Source organism: Pectinophora gossypiella, chromosome 22, assembly GCF_024362695.1.
Source record: "Pectinophora gossypiella chromosome 22, ilPecGoss1.1, whole genome shotgun sequence".
Classification (NCBI taxonomy): Eukaryota; Metazoa; Arthropoda; class Insecta; order Lepidoptera; family Gelechiidae; genus Pectinophora; species Pectinophora gossypiella.
The window spans coordinates 7,378,937-7,403,072 of record NC_065425.1 but is presented as its reverse complement, the minus strand read 5'-3'; the positions used below and the strand labels follow the sequence as shown (position 1 = coordinate 7,403,072).

The following is a 24,136-nucleotide window of genomic DNA, read 5'->3' as shown; positions in this document are numbered from 1 at the left end:
AATTACGGAAGGTACTTTAGTGCAAAGTAAATTATTGTATACTTAATTATAATATTATTGGTAAAAGTGATACTTTTTGAAAATTCCGTAACAAATAGACGGGTTCGCCAAATTCAATTGTAAAAAAAAATACAAAAAGTAAAAACAATTAAAACATGCAGTTGGGTTTGAACCGTGAACCTTAAGAATGGCGGCTACTGCTTTACCAAATGCGCCGTTTAGAAGTTAGAAGTAGACTTCAAATTATGCATCTCTTTTAATAGCTAACCTAGTTCGCATGTGTGTGTGACAGCTTCGTGTTTGTACACAAATTGAAATGACACCAACTTTTGATGCAATGTTTCAATATGATATCTTCAGTAAATACTTCAAAATTGTAGCTTAACTTAAAGATAATGTATGTAAGATTTCGCCACCTAACATTTCACTGGGTCAGAACTCAACACTAAACGAATAAATGGAAAAAAATACGAAAACTGCAGAAGTAACGCCATCTACTGACGCAGCGTTACCTAGCTGACTGAAACACATCACCTTAATGAAAGAAATTAATAAGATATAAGTAGTCTCCTAATTTTCCTAAATGTGTCTATGTCTATCCATGTTCTTAGGCTAGAGTGCAAAAGTTGTATTTTGTGTGTGTTATTATTAAAAGTGGTTTATAAACTTTTCATTTCTGGTTTTATTTTGCAGTAATAGTTTGCAAACGATTATGCCCAAGTAACATACCTATTATTACACAATAAGATAGAGTAACACACGGACCTCATGATGAATAATTATCACTCTTTGATTATGACAATTAAGAGTGATTAAAAAGGTATAGGATTGACCTAGGGTAATATGTCAATCCCAGTCAATCACTTATAATGGATTGCAATAGCTAACCCCCTGGTGGTGGGCAAGCGGTCATGAGAAATTTGAAAACGACTTTCAGTTAGGTATACTTTATTACTAAAGTACAATACTCCAGTAAATTTTCACGTCATCTTTAGAATAATGAGCAACTAAATGTTTTTGCGAGTCAAAATATTAAAAAAATAATATAGCCTTTTCCCGCTTTGTTTTCCCGTCATCTAGAACTTTGACTTAGGGGTTCTATGAAAAAGTTACCAGGGGTTCCGCAATTTGATTGGTAAAATAGTGAAACAAATTATATTTATTCCGTTGTATCAAAACTTTGAGAACCCCTGATCTAGAAAGAACGTGTATAAGTTTAAAGGGTTTAAAATACAATATTCTAGTCCAAATAAAAAAAACTTTTGACAGCGGTGTCTAGAGATGCGAACTAGTAACTAGTATTCCTATATTAGCTATTATAAAAAATATTTATATTTTTTTATGATTATTAATATGATTTTTTTCGAAACTCAAAATGAACGTAATAATTCAAACAAAGATAGTTCGAAATCTCCATAACAAAGTGATGGAACCATTGGTTTTTTTTTGTTTTGGTTTTCCCCGAAGGGTAAGGCAAAGGGAACTATGCCCATACAGCCATGTCTGACGTATTTTTTTTCTTGATGATTAATGAAATGATGAAAGGTGATGATGATGAAACCTAAGCCCCCACCCTCGGAGTAGACTCCTACTCCGAACCCCAAACGAATTAACTCAAAAGTCCGTATAAACTTTCGAGTTATGAAGCGGCTTCTTGGCACGAAGCGAAAATAGGCAGATACACTTTGTTTATTGAATACTCCGATATAATAACACTCGCGAATGTCTTCCAACTAACTTAATGCGATCATTAACCACAAAACACCACTTCGTATTAATTATTCAGATTATATTTAAATATGTTTGGTAATAACAAATGTTCAGGACCTCCGCGATACAGGGTTTCCCTAGTGCGGGGTCCGCCAGTAATGTATACATGTTTAAGTTTTTTGATAAATAAACATATTCTTATTCTTATTCAATGAAGAAAGCAACTGTCCCGTTCCCGTTTCCCGCCAAAAAGCCGGAACCATTGCTGTGAGATATTTATTGTTTTTTTTTTATGTAACAGCGGATGAGTAATTGAGTATCGTCAGACAGGCTCGTCTCTATTGAATTTCATACTCGACGAGCGGCACCATCTCAGTTAATTCATTGGATTTTCTTCATATTTATTGAATAATCTAAGTGAAAATTGTTATACGGAAGACGCAAACATGTCCACGATGGACGTGAAGTCGTTTTTCCACTCATGGTGTGCTAAAAAAGGCATAAATCCTACGTTTGATATCCGGGCCACAGGTAAGGTTTTCGTCTAGTTATATTATTGATTTGTTCGGATGTATTTTGTATATATTTCTAAACTATAAAAGATTTGAATCAATATATAAAATAGATATGTTAATCAGCATATATTAAACATCAGATTCTAACCTCGATTTTTTCGGCAGTTTTATTACTAATTAGCGATTTTGTGTAAAATACTTATGCTTACTGACAGAGTGCTAAAAATGTTTACTTAGGTCCAAAACACCGTCAACGTTTCCTTTGCGAGGTCCGAGTCGAAGGCATCGCATATGTCGGGGCTGGTAACTCCACCACCAAGAAAGAGGCCCAGGTGAATGCCTCCAGGGACTTTGTTAACTACCTCGTGCGATCAGGGCAGGTGGCTCAGAATGACGTTCCCGAGGAAGTGAGGGTGAAGACTGAGAATGAACAGGGGGCAATGGCTCAGGAAACTATGAGTCAGAGAGCTATGAATGAGGGTCCGCAGGGCAATTACCAGAGTAGGCCTGTTTTCCAGGTAATTTTTTTGGTTCTATTTATTATTGTTATTAAATATTAATATATAACTTTATGTTCACTCTATATTATTCTTCACAACATTTGATAACCAGGATTAATTAAATCTTTTATTAATAAAATGAACTTATAATTATATTATTCTAACTTATAAACAATTTGCACAATAAATTTACACAACACTGTGCTATTTGTTGTACTCAGGATTACTTAGTTTAGTGGCTGCAAGATGTCTTTGATTGCTTGTGGTTCTGCCCGCCCCATTAGGGTCTGCGGGGGTGAATTTATATATATATAAGTATATGTGCATGTACAGTATTACATCCATTTATTGCTTCTAATTTACAGGAAGGAATGGGGCCACAAAGCATGGGTCCAGCTTACCAAGCCTACGGAGGTGATGACCAGGGCGAACAGAACCGTCGCTTCACTTACATGGACCGACTTCAACAGCAGAAGAATGTTGAGGAGGCTGAAGATTTGGACGTCAACGCTAGCCTTCATGGCAACTGGACAATGGAGAATGCCAAATCGAAACTGCATCAGTTTTTGCAAGTTAATAAGATCCAAGCAGATTACGTTTATAAAGCTGTGGGACCGGATCATACACGGTTTGTTTTTGCGATTACGTAACTTTTACACACATATTTACAATTATGTTAGTAATAATAATAAACATTTAGATTAAATTGTCTTAAGGGGCCTCTACGTGTTGGCTTCGGCCCCACGCACGCCTTCCAAAAGTCCGGGACTCCGTAGGCCCGAGATATGGAAACGACATACAAATAATAATAAAAAAGTTTATTTAGGTAAAATCTACGATACACACATTAAATTAATATTTAGTTGATGTTGTTGTTGATGTGTAGTCTCTTTTCTTTAACTTTTTAAATATGTCTAGTGTTGATAGAATTTGCACTATATTTATTTTACGTACCTACACATCATAGCTACATTATATGTTTAGCCAACTCTAGTTTTACATTACATTTTTTTGATATTCATATTTTTTCATACACAAGAGAATCTCTTCTACTACAGGGCACAGAAATCTCCACAACTTGTTGGGATGAATTGAGGGTAGCCCTCTGGGGGGTTAAAATGGCCACATCGAAGCAATTAATCTATGAAAGCAATATTGCAATTTGACATTGGCGCATATAAAAGTAAGTGCGCAATGCAAACAAATGTCAAATAGCAATATTGCTTTCATAGATGAATTGCTTCAATGTGGCTGTTCTAACCCCCCTGGTCATGTATATTTCTATATTCAAATATATTAAAATTACCAATAATTTATATAAATAATATTTATAATTAGTGCACTGGAGTAGCGTGATGGAGTATGCTCTCTGTTCATCTCTAGTTTATTGAGGGGAGGTCTGTGCCCAGCAGTGAGAGTGAGATCGATATAAGTAGGCTATTTATTGTTTTTTTTATTTTTATGACTGTTTTTTTATTTTATGCATACTCAAAACTCGAAAATATATTTATTCAGTGGGTATATTGCACATAGTTACATTATGTAAGATGTAGGCGACGCACATTAATATTTACTTACTAAAATTAAAATATCACAATTGGCTGCCCTGCAGGCTTAGCACCGTAAGCGTGCGACTCTTTCTCGCCTCGACATACGTCACCCGTCACTCTCTCACAGTACTGCACAGAGAGAGACAGATGATCTCTGTCGCGGCGAGAAAGAGTCGCGTGCTTACGATGCTAAGCCCGCTGGTTTGGAATGTGGCCGTGATCTTATATTCTGTTGCTATGCTATTATAGTAGTTTTGGTACATGTAACGCCATCTAGTATATTTGTTTTAAAATAAATTTATAAAATCGTTTGTGGGTAGCTACAGCCAACACATAATATATTCTATTAGTTTTAATTTAAGTTTCATATAAGCCACTGGTTATTCATAATGCTTGAAAAACCAATGGCTAAAGATCAGTAGTTGTCTGGAAGTGTGGTCAAGTCTATCAATAATGCTGTTTCTTATTTTAGTCTTGATAGCTATGAGTGCAAGAAAGAGATATAGCTAGTTTTACGACTGTCAAATTAAAATAAAATTATCTTTGTTCCTTTTAGACTTGGCACTAGTGAAACTTTAACAGTGTTACTACAAAACACAAACTAAAAATAAACTAGGTTCGAAATAGTATTTCGCGCCACGAAAGAAGTCGGCGGATTTTAATGAAACTAACTTGACAAGTCATAATAATTCTATGCAGAATCTGCGACAGTAGCGCCGCGGCCTTCGGGACTTCTTTCGTATGCGGATTATATTTTAAAGATAGTTTATCTTTTAGTCTTTGTTTTGTAGTAACACTGTTAGTGTTAATTCTTCTTGTAGTTGAGTGTTGTTTTTGGAGCCAACTTTGCAAGGAAGACAAAATTGACCTCAAGATTGCAAAGTTTGCTTCATTCCAGTTGTGACAAATGATTCAACCCGTGGGCTATTTGGCAAAGAAATACTATGATTCTTAGTAATGTTGGACACGTGGTCTCTAACTAAGCTATTAAATAATCTTATGCAAGATACACCGGCCCTACACATCTCTGGGTATTGGAACAAATCCAGACGATCCATACCAATAAAAAAGAAACATGCGGTGAATATGCGTTTAAGTATGTGACAGGATACTGGATGGATTTGAACTTAGAACTAATTGGTAATATTTTTAAACATAATAATGAAATACGTGCTTCGGAAGGCACGTTAAGCCGTTGGTCCCGGCTGCATTAGCAGTAGTTAATAACCATCAATCCGCACTGAGCCCGCGTGATGGTTTAAGGCCCGATCTCCCTATCTATCCATAGGGAAGGCCCGTGCCCCAGCAGTGGGGACGCTAATGGGCTGATGATGAATGAAATACAACAAATTACCTGTTGGAAGGGGGAATGGGTTGAGTACAGTTACGGTCACGATCCTTTGAATCCAATTACCAAATATTTTGATTAAACTTTACTGAGTTATCAAATACTTATTTATTTTTTATTGTAAATTATTGTTCATCGCTTCTTTATTTTTTATTGGTAAGGTGGTATAAAGCAGAGCCTTGATGTTAGGGATGTGCAGGGCCGTTTAAGTATACAGGGTGTTAGTGACATCGTATCGAAAACTTTAAGAGATGATTCAGTCCATGATTATGAGTTGATATCAAGTGGGATTTTCCGTCGCAAAAGTATGAAACTGAAAAATAATTTAAAAAAGCACTAAAATTTTCATGAATTTCAGACAGGACTTGATATTAACTCAGAATCATGGTCTGAATCATACCCAAAAGTTACGTTAATATTGAAACGTTACGGTGTCAATAACGACCACTTGTATCTGTACGTATTTGTATAGGGTGTAAGTGACATCGTAACGAATACTGAGGGGGATGATTTGGCTCATGATTTTGAAGTGGAGTTTTCCATCGCAATAGTAAAGAATTAAAAATAATAATTTTAAAAAACTTAAAAAAAAAGAAACATGAATTTTGCGACGGAAAATTCGACTTAATTTTAACTCAGAATCATGAACTGAATCGTCCCATTCAGTATTTGGTAAGGTGTAACTTACATTCTGTGTGTGTGTGTTTTGTATTCTACTGAGATCTCAATCATTGACAAGGTCAGAAATAGTAGAAGATAAATGTAGTTGGTTTTCGTGGTTCTATTTCCGTCCCTGTCGGTCATTTGAAGTACTGCTAAATAGCCATGGGGTTGTTGACCATTCCAACATTCCAAGATATGTCTAAGAAAAAATAATAAGAATCAATAACATTGGACAGTCATTTCTCACTATTATAATGCTGGTAACCTGGCCGCAAGCTGCAAGAAATTGGCCGTGTTACTGTCTGCTAGTACATATGATTTAGCCACTTTCATGCGTGCAAACATCTCTTTCAAAATACAGTATTATATCAACATTATTCTACATTACATACAAAAGGGAAACATTGAGAAATGATTGTATGATGTTATTGATTGTCTTAGACTATCTTGGAAGCGACTCGGTTCTGCAATCGGCGTTACTGCAAGTCCGGCCACACTTCCAGACGTCTAGGCTATTCGGTTCACGCGAGACTATGTGTAAGTATCCAGTTATTTATTTGTTGCACGCTATACTAAACTATAGGCTAGTTTATACACAGGGTGTTAGTGACATCGTAACGAATACTCAGGGGGATGATTCAGACCATGATTCTGAGTTAATATAAGTGGAATTTTTCGTCGCAAAATTTATGATTTTTTTTAGTATTTTTAAATTATTTTCAATTCTATAATTTTGCGATGAAAAATTCCACTTGATATTACCTCAGAATAATCAGCTGAATCATCCCCCTCAGTATTCGTTACGATGTCACTTACACCCCACACAAGTACATACGGTAGCCATACAAGTAGGTATGGGTGTTAGTGACACCGTAACGAATACTGAGGGGGATGGTTCAGACCATGATTCTGAGTTGATATCAAGTGGAATTTTCAGTCTGAATATTCCTGAAAATTGTGTTTTTTTAAATTATTTTCAATTCCATACTTTTGCGACGGAAAATTCTACTTGATATCATCTCAGAATCATGGCCTCAATCACCCCTCAAAGTTTTCGTTACGATGTCACTAACACCCTGTATGTATATGTATTTGAGGAGCTCGGTGGCGCAGTGGTAAACGCGCTCGGTCTGCGATTGTTGAAGTTAAGCAACTTTCGCAAAGGCCGGTCATAGGATGGGTGACCACAAAAAAAAGTTTTCATCTCGAGCTCCTCGGTGCTTCGGAAGGCACGTTAAGCCGTTGGTCCCGGCTGCATTAGCAGTCGTTAATAACCACCAATCCGCACTGGGCCCGCGTTGTGGTTTAAGGCCCGATCTCCCTATCCATCCATAGGGAAGGCTCTTGCCCCAGCAGTGGGGACGTTAATGGGCTGGTGATGATGATGACGCCTTATAGCAGTCAAAATAACGTAACCGCCATTTTGATCTAATTTTCTTCAACAAATCCTCGGTTTCTTTCAATGAGAGACTTTCCTGGCTACATTCCCAAAAAAAAAAAAAATATAGAAGGCGCTGTACAAAGTTGCTTTGTTTAACCTTCTAATTTCATGGATAACAGAAGACATAATATGCATCTTTTATCTTTGTGTTTGGGTATAAATGATGACCCTTGTTATTACACCCAGGCACAACACTATATAGAGAAGCAATATAGGTACTAACATAATTCCATATATCAATGTAACGTAAACGATATAGTGACTAAGATTGAGAAGGGAATGTTAAATTGGTTTGGACACGTAGAGCGGATGAAGGATAATAGGATTACGAAAGCGATATATAAAACGAAGGTTGTTGGTAGGCCTAGCAGAGGAAGACCTAGAAGAACATACATTGACCAAATTGGAGATGTCCTTAGAAAAGTTTTAGTACGATCTACTCTGAATCGGCGTGCGTGTATGAAACGATTGATGAATGTGGAGGAAGCCAGAGAGGCGTGTCAGAAGCAAATGGAATTTAATAATCTCTGCTTACTCCGATGGGAAATAGGCGTGAGTTTATGTATGTACAGTCATGAGCAATATCATGTACCCACTTTAGAACCTTGTCACACTATCATTATTTGACATTTAATGAGACTTATGGTTTAATTTGTTCAAAAAGTTAATGTGACATGGTTTCAAAGTGTGTGCATATTAGTACTCGTGACCGTATGTAACATGACGTAAACAAAGGGTACTAACAAACAAAATCATTACAGGAGTTTCTGCTGCGAAATGACGATCTACGTGCGACAGCTCGGTCGGAACGTGACAGGCAGAGAGACGGCGTCCAACAAACAGACTGCCAGCAAGTCCTGTGCCTTGTCTCTTGTGCGGCAACTTTACCATCTCGGAGTCATCGAGCCTTTCAGCGGGACCTTGAAGAAAGACAGGTCAGTTGATCTTTGGCGGCGACTTGCCGCAGATACTACGAAATCATGAAATTACTAAAAACGCGTCAGGCTAATTATTGAGCCGTTACATGACTCATGTAACGACTACATACTTACATCAATAAGTAGTAATCATGACCAACGGGTTAACGTGCCTTCCGAATCACGGATAATCTTACTTTCGTACAATCAGGTGATCAGCCTGTAATGTCCTAATCAAACTAGGGATCACAAAGTGATTTTTGTGATATGTCCTCACCGGGATTGGAACCTGGGGCGTCCGGATCCTGAGCCTCACGCTCAACTACTGGATACAAGCATTTGTTGCCTGCCTGCTTAATAATAATAATGTTTCTTACAGATCCTCTGAAGGTATCATGAAGCCATACCCTGTGGCTGTCAGTCCAGATCTTGAGGCGCAGCTGGAGGAATGTCTACAAGGTAAGAGAGAATGTTCGACTATTTAAACAAATCACTTAAACTTATTTAATTTTTTTCGGCGAACTTACAGAATCATGTAAATCTTAATAATAAATAAAAGCTAATTACAAGCTACCAGACAATAAAAAAAGTTTAAGAGAAGTGAGAGACGACTAAATATAAAAGTAAATAAACAGTATAATAAAAATCATAGATAAATCGTTACAAAATATACCTAACTATGAGCTGCAATGACCACTGGCACGCAATAATTTAATAGACCTATTGCTACTGCGAGATAGATAAATACATCACACTCGGCATTTATGCTTTTAAAAAATCTCATGGACCGAGAGCACTTAGAGGTGACATCGCCATGCTAAATATGATATTGTTCTGATATTCATATTCCACCACCCACCATTATCACTACTAACTATGCTCTCTCCCCCCCCCCCTCATTATTATCGCGAGACCACAAAACCCGCACTCAAGTCACGGTGAGAGCACTCTTGAGAGCCGAGGCGTCACTCAATTGATATCGTAACCCTAAACGCGCACTTAAGTTCCGTTTATTAATAATAACGTCATCTTAAGAGCTCACTCAAGATAAATCTCAGAGATAAGAGCGGTTTATAAATACGGGCCTTAAACATAGCTGGAGAGCAGTAGGTGTATGTATGATACACCTCTGCCTATATGTCGGAGAAACAAGGGTTGGGTTGGGTTACGTGTTGCTACTACCTACGATTTTGATTTGTTGAAAATTACGACTCAACTGACTACTTGACTGGTTTTATTCCTTAATTCTTTCAAATATTTTTCCTCTCAGACGACGCTCTGAGCCGAGGTTCGCGCCCAACTGGGCACCCTCAGGCCTGTTGTCTTAAACGTTGTACCGGGTGAGAGCCTTCAGCGCTCCCCATTTGTCCGGTCAAGTAGTTAATGGCATCTGCGGCAAATCTACAATAAGTCACGTCAAAAAAAAAATGGTTTTATTCCGATATTATCCGAAACTTTTATTTCGGCTACGGTTACGGATGATTTTTTATATAGTTTATTCGATAGTTTCGGTTACGTTTACGGAGCTCCCTAACATCCCTGCATTTGACTAGGTTGTCAAGTAGCCTATTTCTTGCCTTTCCACAGAGCTGGACATAACCCCTATAGACGTGGCAACAGCGAGGCCGGAGCAGCAAGGGGAGGGTCAATCAGCCACTGTCACGCTGCTGCAGGTGGATAGAGTGCGCGCCATGAGGGAAGCGAGGCCCACTCCCGGCGGGGTGGTCTCCTGGTCACCTCCACAGGCTAACTGGAATGCCTGGACTGGTTGTAACATTGGTAAGTATCGTGCTGACATGATCATGATGATACCATGTTATAATAAAATCAGGTCTGCTCAATCCTATCTTCTTCTCTCGTGTGGCTTCTGAGGTGAATTACCAACCTCATCAACCCTGGTGTCAGGGTTACTATTGAGCCGCCAAAGGCCCCTGATATAACTCATGTAACAACTACTTACTTACATCAGTTACAAATCTTATGACAAGCCGCCATTTTTAGCCCCTTGATGACGTAAGTGTTTACCACTGTGTTGCCATTAAATTGGAATCTCCAACATTCCAAGGACTATATTATTATTGAAAATTAGGTAAGTGAATTACTGACTATTACTTGTCACATATATAAAAATCATTAAAACTGTAAGTAAATATTTTACTAAGTTCAAAATTATCCTTGGTAATAATAAAATAAATAACATTGGTCGTGGGTAATTAATTAGTTTATATTATTTACGAAATGGCAACGCAAGGTGGGATGACGTCAGCTGGGCTAACCTTGTAATGTTAGCTGTCACTTTTGAGCATACCTGGTTTTCTTATACCATGGATGATACGTTTAAGAAACCCAACCAATCACCGCGAAGGAGATAATAAAGAAGATTTGTAACAATTTAGCCCTACCGGGGCGGTGGCACACCTCGCACCGCCCTAGGGCCGCCGCTGGTGTCAGGCCCTCCATCGTTCAGTGGTTGAGCGTTGGGCTCAAGGTCCGAATATGGACATCATCATCATCAATTTAAGAGCCACGCTCTTGTCGGTGCAGCATTTCTGTAAAATACTCTCCATGCTACTTCGAATATGGACATAACACAAAAAATATTTTGTAATCCCTAGTTCGGTTAGGAGTGTCAGAGTATGTCGTCATTGTAAACCGTTTTAAAATAAATCAATATTATTTTGCAGACGAAGGACCATTAGCTACGACGAGTCTGGATGACATCAGCGCTGACTTAGAAAAACATCACCGCGACGTATGCCAAAACAGCCAACTTTATCAGGTAAATAAGAAATAGCTCAACTTAAATCTTTTTTGTTTGCATTGTGGCGGACTCAAGTAGTTGTCCACCTAGTTCCTCACATGCAACAGATGGCGCCACATTCAATAATACAGTCCCTTTCCTTTTCGGCGGATAAGAAAATGACGGGTATAACTTAAAATAAAATTAGAGGTGTCTGCAGGAATCGGGGCCATAATGAACTTTATCTTTTTGTAGGTGTTTTTGGTCTATTACAGAAACGACATGTAACCAGGTCTTAAGTGCAACTAGTTCATTTGTTTTTATTACTTTGCAAGAAACTGATTGGACTTTTGTAGCTTATCGTACCTGTAACTTGGGATATATATTTGAATTTATGTTAAGATGTCTGTTTACAGGAAAGCTTGCGGGAACGTGAACAATTACCGGTGTACGCTATGCGGTCTCAGATCATGGAGGCTATCAACGAGAACCCTGTAATCATCATTCGAGGCAACACTGGCTGTGGCAAGACTACTCAGGTGAATTATTATTGACGTTGTAATTCTTAGTCTAGCATTTATCCATCTTATTCCGGGGTTAATAAACGTGAAAAGTCGCTAAATTTTGCACTTCTTCCTGTCCCTTTCCTATCGGAAGTTGGACAGCATCGGGGCTACTTTTATTGTGGAGTCTGAGCCGTGGAAGCCCAGTTGGTCAAACGCTTACTTCTCACTTTGAGATCGCAGGTTCGAATCCAGCACAGGCCTAAACCAATGATTGTCGTATTTGTTTTCGAATTCATGTTTGGATCATAAATTTATCACGTGCTCAGCGGTGAAGGAAAACATCGTGAGGAAACCTACATTCCCGAGAAATGCGTTTTCGGAGGTATGTGACCTAACTTGTATTGGGCTGGTTTTCCCTTCACGATTGGAAGGTCAGACAGGTCAGGTTAGGGAAGTGGACCCCGTGAAAACGGGATAATGCTAGGGGGCTGATGAGTCTGCAGCTTTACTAATACCGCTAAATATCTATAGGTATGCCAATTCATCCTGGACGACTACATAGCGAGCGGGCAGGGCGCGTGGGCGAACGTGTGCGTGACGCAGCCGCGGCGCATCTCCGCCGTCAGCGTCGCCGAGAGAGTGGCTGCCGAGCGCTGCGAGGACCTGGGCAACAGCGTCGGGTATGCACGATCTATGTACCACACTAGTTCACCACGCCGAAAGTCAGAAAGCGTCCATTCGTACAATAAAGTCTTCCAAATGTATTTTTTTAGTAGAAAACTTGAAGAGAATTGGTATAAAAAAACTTGACGAAATAGAGATGAGAATTGATATAAATTGGCATAAAAATATTTTTGTATGAAGCTGTTAGTCTAGGTTAAATTTTATTGCAAATTATTATTGATGAACAATTACCACGTAAAATAATTGTTAATAGGCGCCACGAAGGCGCGCCGGCGCGGGCAACTACTGTGAGATCAAATATTCGAATCAGACGAAAGAACGTCGGCATTCAATTTCAAAATTCGAACATACAAAGTCTAAACTACGTTCGAGGGGGGTGAGGTAAACCTAGCTCAGCGGCTGGTGGTGAGCGGGGACTTGCAGTTTTATACGTAGTGTTATTACATATTCTATGTTCATGTTACAATACTAAACGACCTCCGTGGTCCAGTGGTTGAGTGTTGGGCTCACGATCCGGAGGTCCCGGGTTCGATTCCCGGTGGGGATATATCACAAAAATTACTTTGTGGTCCCTAGTTTGGTTAGGACATTACAGGCTGATCACCTGATTGTCCGAAAGTAAGATGATCCGTGCTTCGGAAGGCACGTTAAGCCGTTGGTCCCGGTTACTACTTACTGATGTAAATAAGTAGTCGTTACATGAGCCATGTCAGAGGCCTTTGGCGGCTCAATAGTAACCCTGACACCAGGGTTGATGAGGTACTCCACCTCACAACCCACACGATAGAAGAATACTAAACCTAGCAATTATTGTACCACCAGGTACTGCGTGCGTTTCGAGTCGGTGCTGCCTCGTCCGTACGGGTCCATCATGTTCTGTACTGTCGGCGTGCTGCTCAGGAAGCTCGAGGGAGGACTGAGGGGTGTCAGCCATGTTCTCGTTGATGAGGTGAGATAGTTATAACCACGATATAAGAAGACCAGGGGCATGTTTAATAAAACTTACAATTGTAAATTACAATGACAATTTGATGTACATTGCGGAGTGTGTGATCACGAATATTTTGCAGTTTCATATTAGCTACGTAATGAACATCAAATTGTCATCGTAATTTTAAGTTGTAAGTTTTATTAAACAGGCACCAGGTATGCTCAATCCTATGACAAGCCGCCATTGCTAGCCCATTACGACGTAAGTGTTACCATTCAATTGATACCTCCCACATTCCAAGGACGTAAATTTTATTATTGAAAATTAAGTGAATTACTGACTAATGTATTTAATTACTATTATTTGTCACATATATAAAAATCATTAAAACTGTACGTAAATCTTTAACTAAAAGTACAATATTTCCTTGCAAAGTAAATTAAAAATAGTGGACATGGGTAATTTATATGAGCTCATTCCACCATCCCCCTTTTATCTTCGGACTTCCAGACGTACGGCCGGGCTCCATCCCTATTCCCAACTATTCGCACAAAGCGCTTCGCTTCGTCCTTCATTATACGCACTGCTAGGGAGTGGAATTCTCTGCCGTCTTCTGTATTTCCGAATGCATATAACCCGGGTGCTTTCAAGACCAGAGTGAACAGATACCTTCTGGGCGAGCTCGCTCCATCTTAGGCCTCGTCAATGCCTCCGAGGGAAGTCTTGGGCCAAGAGCTAACCCATCAAAGGTAAAAAAAAAATATCTTTGCAATTAGGTACACGAACGCGACGCAGACACGGACTTCGCCTTGATCTTGCTGCGCGACCTGGCTCACACTTACCCCGACGTACGGATCATTCTCATGTCAGCTACCGTAGACACTACGCTCTTCACCACCTACTTCGGAAACTGTCCTGTTATTGAGGTAAGTCAGACGAAGAGAATTCATGATCCTTATCTCTATAGACTACACACCTGTACGTAACTAGCACATGGGAAATGGCAGCTTTAGTGACAATGACAACCTTATTAAAGCGATATCTTCCTGGTGTAATACAACTACAAATAAATACATACATTATACGCAACACAAGAACCAATAAATAAGAAAAATCACAGCCTGTATACGTCTCACTGACACAGATATGGACCAAATTGGTTTATTTTACATTTGGTGAAAATTTCAGGCAGGGGTCACAGGGGACTGATTGCCAAATTAAACGACTTTCTTTATAGAAAAGTACCTCTTTTCTAAAATAATTTTACATTTATTTCCTGATGAACACTTATTGATTGTCACAATTCTACCTAACGTTTCATGTTTTTCATAGGTGCCTGGACGCACTTACCCCGTGACTCAGTACTTCCTAGAGGACGCCATCGAGCTCACCAAGTTCGTGCCGCCGCTGGAGTCGCGCAAGCGTAAAGCGTCCGGCAAGAAGGCCAGCCGGGACGACGATGATGATGAGGACGAAGGTTTGAACGTTTACTCCTTTAAAGCAATAAGGTTTTGGCATTACGTCTGATCCAAGTCTGATCCAGTCCGTAGCAGGTTGAGCTGTATGCAAGGGAGCATCTACGGGGTCCACAGTGGCTGATAGTGAAACGGCCATCAGATATGACAGTTAGCTCTCTCTCTTTATTGAAGAGCTGCGCTCTTGTCGGTGGAGTCGGTTGTGAAGATTCGAAACCCGATGCCGGACTTGCACCAACTTACTAATTTATCTTAAGTGCCGTTTTCACTACAGTTGGCTCGACCAGTATGGACGGCGATACGGCTCACCACCTATCATGTTGGTCTAACAGAAAGCTCGATGAGGTGTGGATACTTAGTTCATCTTGCGATGGATGTACCTCTGGCTACCCTAATTGGAATGTAGTCGTGAACTTATGTTATTATTTCTGGCAACCAGGAATGGGGGCGGATGAGCAGGACGAAGACTTGAACAAAAACTGCCAGTTGAGCAGCGATTACTCACCGCAGACCTCGCAGTCTATGGCGCAGCTCTCCGAGAAAGATGTGAGTTATCCACTAAATAAGGGGTTTATTTGTTAATAAGGTACCATAATAACTTTTAAATAACATATTCAGAACTTTTGATAAATTCTCCGGAATGTATACAGGGTGTTTAGTGGCATCGTAACGAATACCGAGGGGGATGATTCAGACCATGATTCGGAATTAATATCAATTGGAATTTTCCCTCGCAAAATTCATGCTTTTTTTGTGTTTTTTTAAATTATTTCAATTCTATATTTTTGCGATGGAAAATTCTACTTGATATTAAAGCAGAATAATGAGCTGAATCGTTCCCCTCAGTATTTGTTACGATGTTACTTTCCTTGTACAAGTACATACAAGTATCCATACAAGTAGATAGGGTGCTAGTGACATTGCCACTTCATCGTCATATGCCGAAGTACCGAGTGGAGACCGCGTCTTGGAAAACCTTGTGTAAGATCCTTGGGGTCGAGAGCTCAGTGACTTGCCATAGGACAATGATGAACAGGCAGGCCATTTCTGCGAAATATCTGGTAGGATGGTAAATAAAACGGAACTTTTAAAGTTTCCGACAGTCCTAAAACTCCTAAGAAAATCCATTCTATTCCAGCTAAGCTTCGAACTGATCGAAGCAATACTCCTGTACATCACGAACCTCCGTCAATCCGGCGCAGTGTTGGTGTTCCTACCCGGCTGGAACCTCATATTCGCGCTGATGAGGCACCTCTCCCAGCACCGCGTGTTCGGGGACCAGTCTCGCTACGTGATACTGCCGCTGCACAGCCAGATCCCGAGGGAAGACCAGAAGAAGGTGTTCGTCACTCCGCCTCCAGATATCACCAAGGTTAGTGCAGGGTATTTTTTTCTATCCAAATTTTAAGTATACCAATTTGGAGTCAGCGTATGAGTTCGTGCCATTTGCGTCGGAGACAGCGTTACCTTGGGGCGCTGAGGCCAAAGCTTTGGTGCGTGATGTTGGCCGCCGTATAAGGGTTGGAGGCGGAGATCCTCGAGCTGGCTTTTTCCTCGCGCAGCGTATTTCACTTGCGGTCCAATGAGGCAACGCTGCAAGCATAATGGGTACGTTCGGGCGGGGCTCGCTTTCCGGAGGGCTTTTTGACGTTTGATATGGGTTTTTTTATATATTTGTGTATTTTGATCCAAATGTTTAGCCTGTATTAGCCCTCCGCTGGGCAAAGGCCTCGGCTTCATCCTTCCACCCTTCCCGGATTTCAGCGAACTGCCACAAATCTGTCAAGACATCAAGCGCGCCATCTTTGTCGGGGTCTACCACGTTGCCGATATTCATTCTGAGGTACAACGTTGCTCAACAGCGCGCAACGTTGCCAATAAAGTGCATTTGTGTTTTAGGTGATCCTATCAACGAACATAGCGGAGACGTCGATCACTATCAACGACGTGGTGTACGTGATAGACTCGTGCAAGGCCAAGATGAAGCTGTTCACGTCGCACAACAATATGACCTCCTACGCTACCGTGTGGGCCAGCCGGACTAACTTGGAACAGGTAACAATTATCATCATTATTTATTTATCTGGAGGTCCGGGTTCGATTCCCGATGGGGACATTGTCGAAATCACCTTGTGAGACTGTCCTTTGTTTGGTATGGACTTTACAGGCTTGAATCACCTGATTGTCCGAAAAAGTAAGATGATTCTGTGCTTCGGAGGGCACGTTAAGCCGTTGGTCCCGGCTATTAGCCGTAAAAACACCTCCACCGACCCGCATTGGAGCAGCGTTGTGGAGTATGCTCCATACCCCCTCCGGTTGATTGAGGGGAGACCTGTGCCCAGCAGTGGGACGTATATAGCCGGGACCAACGGCTTAACGTGCCTTCCGAAGCACGGATCATCTTACTTTCGGACAATCAGGTGATCAGCCTGTAATGTCCTAACCAAACTAGGAATCACAAAGTGATTTTTGTGATATGTGTCCCACCAGGATTCGAACCCGGGGCCTCCGGATAGTGAGTCCAACGCTCAACCTTTGTGACGCTTGGTATGACGTTACAGACTGATCACCTGATTGCCCGAAAGTAAGATGACCTGTGCGGAAGGCACGTTAAGCCGTAATAACCCTGACCCCAGGGCTTCGATCCCTTTCGCATTCGTACTAAACTGTTGTGTATTGCAGCGTAAAGGTCGCGCAGGTCGCGTGCGCCCCGGCGTGTGCTTCACGCTGTGCTCGCGAGCGCGGTTCGACCGACTGGAGGAACACCTCACGGCTGAGATGTTCAGGACTCCGCTGCATGAACTGGCTCTCAGGTACGGGCTCTTAGGAGAAACCACGTTTATCAAAACCTCATTGCACTTTCCCATGCTTCTATCCTTTTGCTGCGGGCTTAGCACCGTAAGAGCGCGACTCTTTCTCGCCTCGACATTCGTCACCCGTCACTCTCTCACAGTACTGCACAGAAAGAGACAGACGATCTCTGTCGCGGCGAGAAAGAATCGCGTGCTTACGGTGCTAAGCCCGCTGTTATTCAGAAACTTCATTTTCTAGTGCGAAGGAGAGCGAACGCACGCGGCAGAATCGACGAGGCGATAGCGTGCGGTTACTCTCGCTCTAGCAAATGACGTTTCTGAGTAACAGAAAAGGATATAAGCGCTATAAGGTGCTGCCAGCGAGCTTTAGCACCGTAAGCATGCGAATCTTTCTCGCAGCGACAGAGATCATCTGTCTCTTTCTGTGCAGTACTGTGAGAGAGTGACGGGTGACGTATGTGGAGGCGAGAAAGAGTCGCGCGTTTACGGTGCTAAGCCCGCAGATGTGTTTAAACTCTTATACTGTTTTGCAAAGGATCATGATAATTATGATATTTGCATCTTTTTTGAATCGAGTATAGCAAAAATGAAAGCTTAAAAATTCCACCCTATTATTTTCTAATGGAATTTGTCATATAGGACATTCAGCATTGTTTTAGTTTAATTGTAGTAAATGTCAAGACGTGCGGAACTATTGATCACACACACGCACTCACTATGCACTCACTCGCACACACGCACGCACGCACACATACACACGGACTCACACGCACACACGTCAATCTGTCACAAAAATCAATCTCATTTTACATAATCTACTTAGTTTCGAATTTTATTTACGAATTAAGTAACAATGAGTACGACGTTTGACAATGTTACAGGACAGTATTTCCATACAAACTTCAAAAACGGTTTTGACGTTTCATAAAAAGCGTTTCTTTTGACTAGGTTGTCAAGTAGCTTGTTACAGAAATGAAACAATTTATTTTTTTATTTCGATCGACTCCCTAGCGTTATCCAGTTTTCCCTGGGTCTAGTTACAAAACTAGCATTAACTCATTTCCGCCCCCAGTATCAAGCTCCTCCGGCTGGGCAGCATCGGCCACTTCCTGTCGAAGGCGCCGGAGCCGCCGCCGCTGGACGCGGTGATCGAGGCGGAGGCGATGCTTCGCGAGCTGGGCTGCCTCGACGCCGGCGACAACCTCACGCCGCTGGGAACCATCCTCGCCAAGCTGCCCATAGGTACGTTGTCCACATGGACCACTGACAAGTAATTAAAACACATAATAACGGGTTCTTACCGCGTTTGAAATAGGGATATGAGACTCCCGACATTTCGACACTGTTGCAAGTGCCATGATCACGGGATTACTGATGAGATTGGAGTGGAGTAGGTAGATCCATTTTTTTTTTAACGCGGTAAGAACCCTTTATTATGTGTTTTAATTATGATAATAGCCGCGTAAACTTAAAACACTGACAAGTAGTTGGCGATACCTAGTCAAAGAATATTTCGCTTTTCTTCGTTCCACATAACTCGCCACTCAATGAACGGTACTGCTTTCGCGGTTTGTCAACAAAACTAATTTCTACTTTGTACCAGTATTTCTATACATCATATATGCAGGGTGTTAGTGACATCGTAACGAAAACTTTGAGGGATGATTCAGACCATGATTCTGAGTTGATATAATTATAAAAAAGACTTATTATTACTTAACAGTTTAGGATTTGGACTTATGTATTTTGGGTAATTTTTCATAAAAATGTGTCATGGAGCACTTCAAGGTTAACATTCTGGTCATCAGTGATTATAAACCAAAGTTTGATTTAGACAGATATGGTATAAATTTTATAGTCATTATATATTTTCACAAAAACCATACTTTTTCATCCCTGCAGAACCTCGCCTCGGCAAGATGATGGTGCTGGGCTTCGTGCTGGGCGTGGGCGACGCGCTGACGACCATGGCGGCCAACTCGACCACGTTCCCCGAGATCTTCGTGGTGGAGGGCCGCCGCAAGCTGTCCGGGCACCAGCGGGCGCTGGCCGGGGAGCGGGCTTCGGACCATGTCGCCATGCTCAACGCTTTCCAGGTGAGGGACATTTTTGAATAGGCTCTAGAGGTTGGTTAAGTAGAGATAACCTGCCCTCTCCAAGGGGGGTTAAAAAGGCTACGTCAAAGCAATTCGACTAATAAAGCAATATTGCTATTTGACATTTGTTAAAATAGGTTTTCTTCTTTCCGATCTTTAGGGAATAAATATAACACCAAAATTATCACCAAAACAATATGTTTGTTGACTCAAATAGTATGGGGAACTGTCAAAATTTAAGAACACTCAACAGTAGCGACACCTGATGAGAGAAATAGGCAGTTTTTATCCTACTATTGTTTTTTATTTAATTGTATTGTATCATCATAATCAGCCCATTAACGTCCCCACTGCTAGGGCACGGGCCTTCCCTATGGATGGATAGGGAGATCGGGCCTTAAACCATCACGCGGGCCCAGTGCGGATTGATGGTTATTGACGACTGCTAATGCAGCCGGGACCAACGGCTTGACGTGCCTTCCGAAGCACTGAGAATTGTATATTGATATGTTAATTAAAACACATAATCTCCCAGCCCTGTGAGTCTCATATACCTGCTTTAAACGTGGTAAGAACCCGTTAGTATGTGTTTTAATTATGATAATAACCGCGTGAACTTAAAACAATGTGTATTGATATGTTGTTTGTGTGTTTCTGTTATTGTGCAATGAAGTATATTTAATACACACGCACGCACAGACACAGATGACACACACACACACACACACACACACACACACAGATGGCGCTGCCGTCACGTTCATTTGGCGCTGCCGGCGCGTTGTGGATTTTCAAATAATTAATAGATAACTTAAGATATTTAACCTGTGTTTGATTTAATTGTTTTAGATGTGGGAGAGGGAACGTGCAAAGGGCGAAGACTCAGAAATGCAGTGGTGCGACTGGAAGGGCGTGCAGCAGACTACGCTGCGGGTCACCTACGAAGCTAAATACCAGCTTATAAGTAAGATTATAAGATTTATTTTCGTGCAATAAACAATACTTGTCTTGTCTTGGCCCCGTTGGTGCTTGTCCCGGTTCAAGTCTCGTCCGAGTCAGATTTTTTCAGTTTAATTTTCATACATACACGTACATAAACACACGCCCGTAATCCCTAATGGGGTGGGCAGACACAAGTAATCAAAGACAACTTGCAGCCACTGTTGATACGATGTCGTAAGCTGGATATGATAAACCTTATGGTGATAAGGGATCAGTCTATCGCCCATACTTACATACATACATAATTACATACCTAAACAGCCTATATACCTCCCACTGCTGGGCACAGGCCTCCCCTCAATCAACCGGAGGGGGCATAGAGCATACTCCACCACACTGCTCCAATGCGGGTTGGTGGAGGTGTTTTTACGGCTAATAGCCGGGACCAACGGCTTAACGTGCCCTCCGAAGCACGGAATCATCTTACTTTTTCGGACAATCAGGTGATTCAAGCGTGAAAAGTCCTTACCAAAAAAAGGACAGTCTCACAAAGTGATTTCGACAATATCAGTTCTATTATATTATTGAATTTTCACTTTATGTTTTATTTTATTTTTTCAGATATCTTAACGACAGCTATAGGCTTCCCAGAAGAGTGTACAATCCCGCAGCGGTGGAACCCTAATGTACAGGACCCGGTGTTGGACTTAGTGATAGCACTGCTATGCATGGGGCTGTACCCTAACGTGTGCTTGCATCAGGGAAAGAGGAAGGTAAGCCGTGCCACCTCACTGGTTGACGTCCTCCATCATCATCCTACATCATTCCGCGGCCCAATCGTGTAACTCTGTTTCTATATAGATATAAAGAAATCATATCCTGTGATTGGCTAAAACTGGCAACTCCTACATTTTAGCCAATCATAGGATAGGAATGTAGACAAAATCTGAGTACGAATTTTTGAATTCATTCTTAGTCCATATCATAATAAAGTTCTAAATTATCTTTGCCTTCCACAAAGAGAATATATATCCTGTCCCGACATGTACACCTTTAAGTTATTTTACTTCGGATAAGTTCAAAGAGTATTACTTAAATTCTAAATATTATAGGTAACTGATAATGAGCCACTATCTAAAAGAGTTAATGACTTCTGCGGTCTACCTACTTGACAAGTTCTTTTAATAATTTGTTATATTTCAGGTGTTGACAACAGAAGGCAAACCAGCATTGATCCACAAGACGTCAGTGAACTGCAGCAACTTGGAGCTCAAGTTTCCGTCGCCGCTGTTCGTGTTCGGGGAGAAGGTGCGCACGCGCGCCATCAGCTGCAAGCAGACCACCATGGTGACGCCGCTGCATCTGCTGCTCTTTGGCAGCAACAAGGTTGAATGGGTAAGTCAACTAGTTGACCAGCTAGTTCCGCTCACATGCAACAGATGGCGCCATCATTCAATAATGCACACCTGAAACGCGCTAACGAAGTGTGCACAGCGCGACGCATATAGATAACTTCTTATACATACAACTTATTACATGTGATCACGCTTATTTCCATATCTTCTTCTATCTTGTGGGTTCTGAGGTGGATAACCAACCGCATCAACCCTGATGTCAGAGTTATTATTGAGCCGCCAAAAGCCCCCGTCGTGGTTCATGTAACAACTACCTACATAGTCATCATGTCGTCCAAACCGTATCCGGCGACGGCGAGTCCTAAAGTTGATGTGGCTGGCGAAACCGACCTTCAAGTTGAAGATCCGGTCGCACGGCACACAGTAAAGCTGGCCTGACGAATTGAGTGTGTAGTTATAGGAGGGTTTTGGTCGAGTCGCGTTGCGTAGAGATCTGGTAAACGCTTCTCTTCAAATAATTTCACGCTCTTGTGAACGGTGCGGCGCCATCCCGGTCTAAGACGAGCACGATCCTAAAGTAGTAACCGGGACCAAGGACTCAACATGCCTTCCAAAGTACGGAAACATCTCCATAATTTATTGTTTTTGGAGAATGCGTAGCCTGTAAAGCCCCTCATTAATGCTCTACCATTAATTTACAGGTAGACAACGTAATTCGGCTAGACAACTGGTTGAACTTCGACATGTCTCCGCGGGTCGCCGCAATGATCACGGCACTACGACCCGCCATCGAAGAAATTGTCAAACGAGCTGCCGAGGAGCCCGCCGCTGCTTTGCACTTCTCTCCAGCTGAACAGAAGGTGATCTTTATCTTCATAATACATATAGCCGAGGCTAGTTTCCAACTAGTTAAATCATTTTTTTTTTGTTTTGGTTTTCCCGAAGGGTAAGGCAAAGGGAACTATGCCCATACAGCCATGTCTGACGTATTTTTTTTCTTGATGATTAATGAAATGATGAAAGGTGATGATGATGAAACCTAAGCCCCCACCCTCGGAGTAGACTCCTACTCCGAACCCCAAACGAATTAACTCAAAAGTCCGCATAAACTTTTGAGTTATGAAGCGAAAATAGGCAGATACACTTTGTTCATTGAATACTCCAATATAATAACACTCGCGAATGTCTTCCGACTAACTTAATGCGATCATTAACCACAAAACACCACTTCGTATTAATTATTTAGATTACTCAATGAAGAAAGCAACTGTCCCGTTCCCGTTTCCCGCCGAAAAGCCCACTAGTTAAATCAGTTACTTTTTACTAAACGTCAAAACACGAAATTGCTATGGAATTTGTGTGAAAAGCACACTGTGACGTCATAGAATAACGGACTGATGTCGGACGCTTATCTTGATAAAATTCAGAAATATGTACGTCAAATAGAAAAAAAAGCTTTTCGTTAGTGTTAGATATAAAGTATGTTATGTATGTAACTTAATTTGTTTTCACAGGTAATAAACTGCGTCAAAGCGCTGTGCGTGATCGACGCGGGAGACTACAACATACAGCGGGAAACAAGCACGCCTTCGTTCAGGCCGGACGGGCCTAAACGAGGCACGGGCCGCGGCTGGGGCACCAGCGGCCCGAGGGGCGGCGGCGGCTTCGGAGGCGGCTATGGCAGCTCGGGCGGCTTTGGCGGCAACTCTGGTGGCTACGGCGGCTTCCGAGGCAACCGCGGCGGCTCTGGCGGCGGGCGCGGCGGCTCTGGCGGCGGGCGCGGCGGCTACGGTGATTCTGGGGGATACAACAACGGAGGCGGTTTCGGAAGAGGCGGAAACCGAGGAGGCTTCAGAGGCGGTAGAGGTGGCCGCGGAGGCTGGAGGCCCTACAACGGCCTGTATTAAAACATTCCTAAATATACGCAAGACGTAACCCGTGTGATTTAGT

General features: G+C 41.7%; 1 protein-coding gene across 2 annotated transcripts; it reads left to right on the top strand.

The window, feature by feature from the left end:
* The first annotated feature begins 2,051 nt into the window (after nucleotides 1-2,051).
* LOC126376991 (dosage compensation regulator) lies at nucleotides 2,052-24,136 on the top strand. Of its 2 annotated transcripts, XM_050024558.1 has the most exons (23): nucleotides 2,052-2,241; nucleotides 2,463-2,743; nucleotides 3,091-3,353; nucleotides 8,489-8,662; nucleotides 9,024-9,103; nucleotides 10,232-10,423; nucleotides 11,329-11,423; nucleotides 11,801-11,923; nucleotides 12,422-12,570; nucleotides 13,397-13,523; nucleotides 14,282-14,431; nucleotides 14,838-14,982; nucleotides 15,420-15,526; nucleotides 16,119-16,352; nucleotides 16,880-17,035; nucleotides 17,663-17,793; nucleotides 18,866-19,035; nucleotides 19,696-19,889; nucleotides 20,739-20,853; nucleotides 21,453-21,604; nucleotides 22,035-22,226; nucleotides 22,888-23,046; nucleotides 23,701-24,136. In XM_050024558.1, exons 1-23 carry the CDS (start codon nucleotides 2,157-2,159, stop codon nucleotides 24,091-24,093), a joined length of 3,867 nt encoding a protein of 1,288 aa, XP_049880515.1. In that variant the 5' UTR covers nucleotides 2,052-2,156; the 3' UTR covers nucleotides 24,094-24,136. The 2 variants fall into 2 exon arrangements, with proteins under 2 accessions (XP_049880515.1, XP_049880517.1); XM_050024560.1 differs by lacking the exons at nucleotides 2,052-2,241; nucleotides 2,463-2,743; nucleotides 3,091-3,353 and adding an exon at nucleotides 6,728-6,823.

What these genes read in the sequence shown, in the direction of transcription:
- LOC126376991 (XM_050024558.1), top strand. Translation starts at nt 2,157, where the DNA reads ATGTCCACGATGGACGTGAAGTCGTTTTTCCACTCATGGTGTGCTAAA. An exon ending in GTGGGACCGGATCATACACG is followed by an intron (nt 3,354 to 8,488) that starts GTTTGTTTTTGC and finishes AAATCATTACAG; the next exon opens with GAGTTTCTGCTGCGAAATGA. An exon ending in AGCTAAATACCAGCTTATAA is followed by an intron (nt 20,854 to 21,452) that starts GTAAGATTATAA and finishes TTATTTTTTCAG; the next exon opens with ATATCTTAACGACAGCTATA.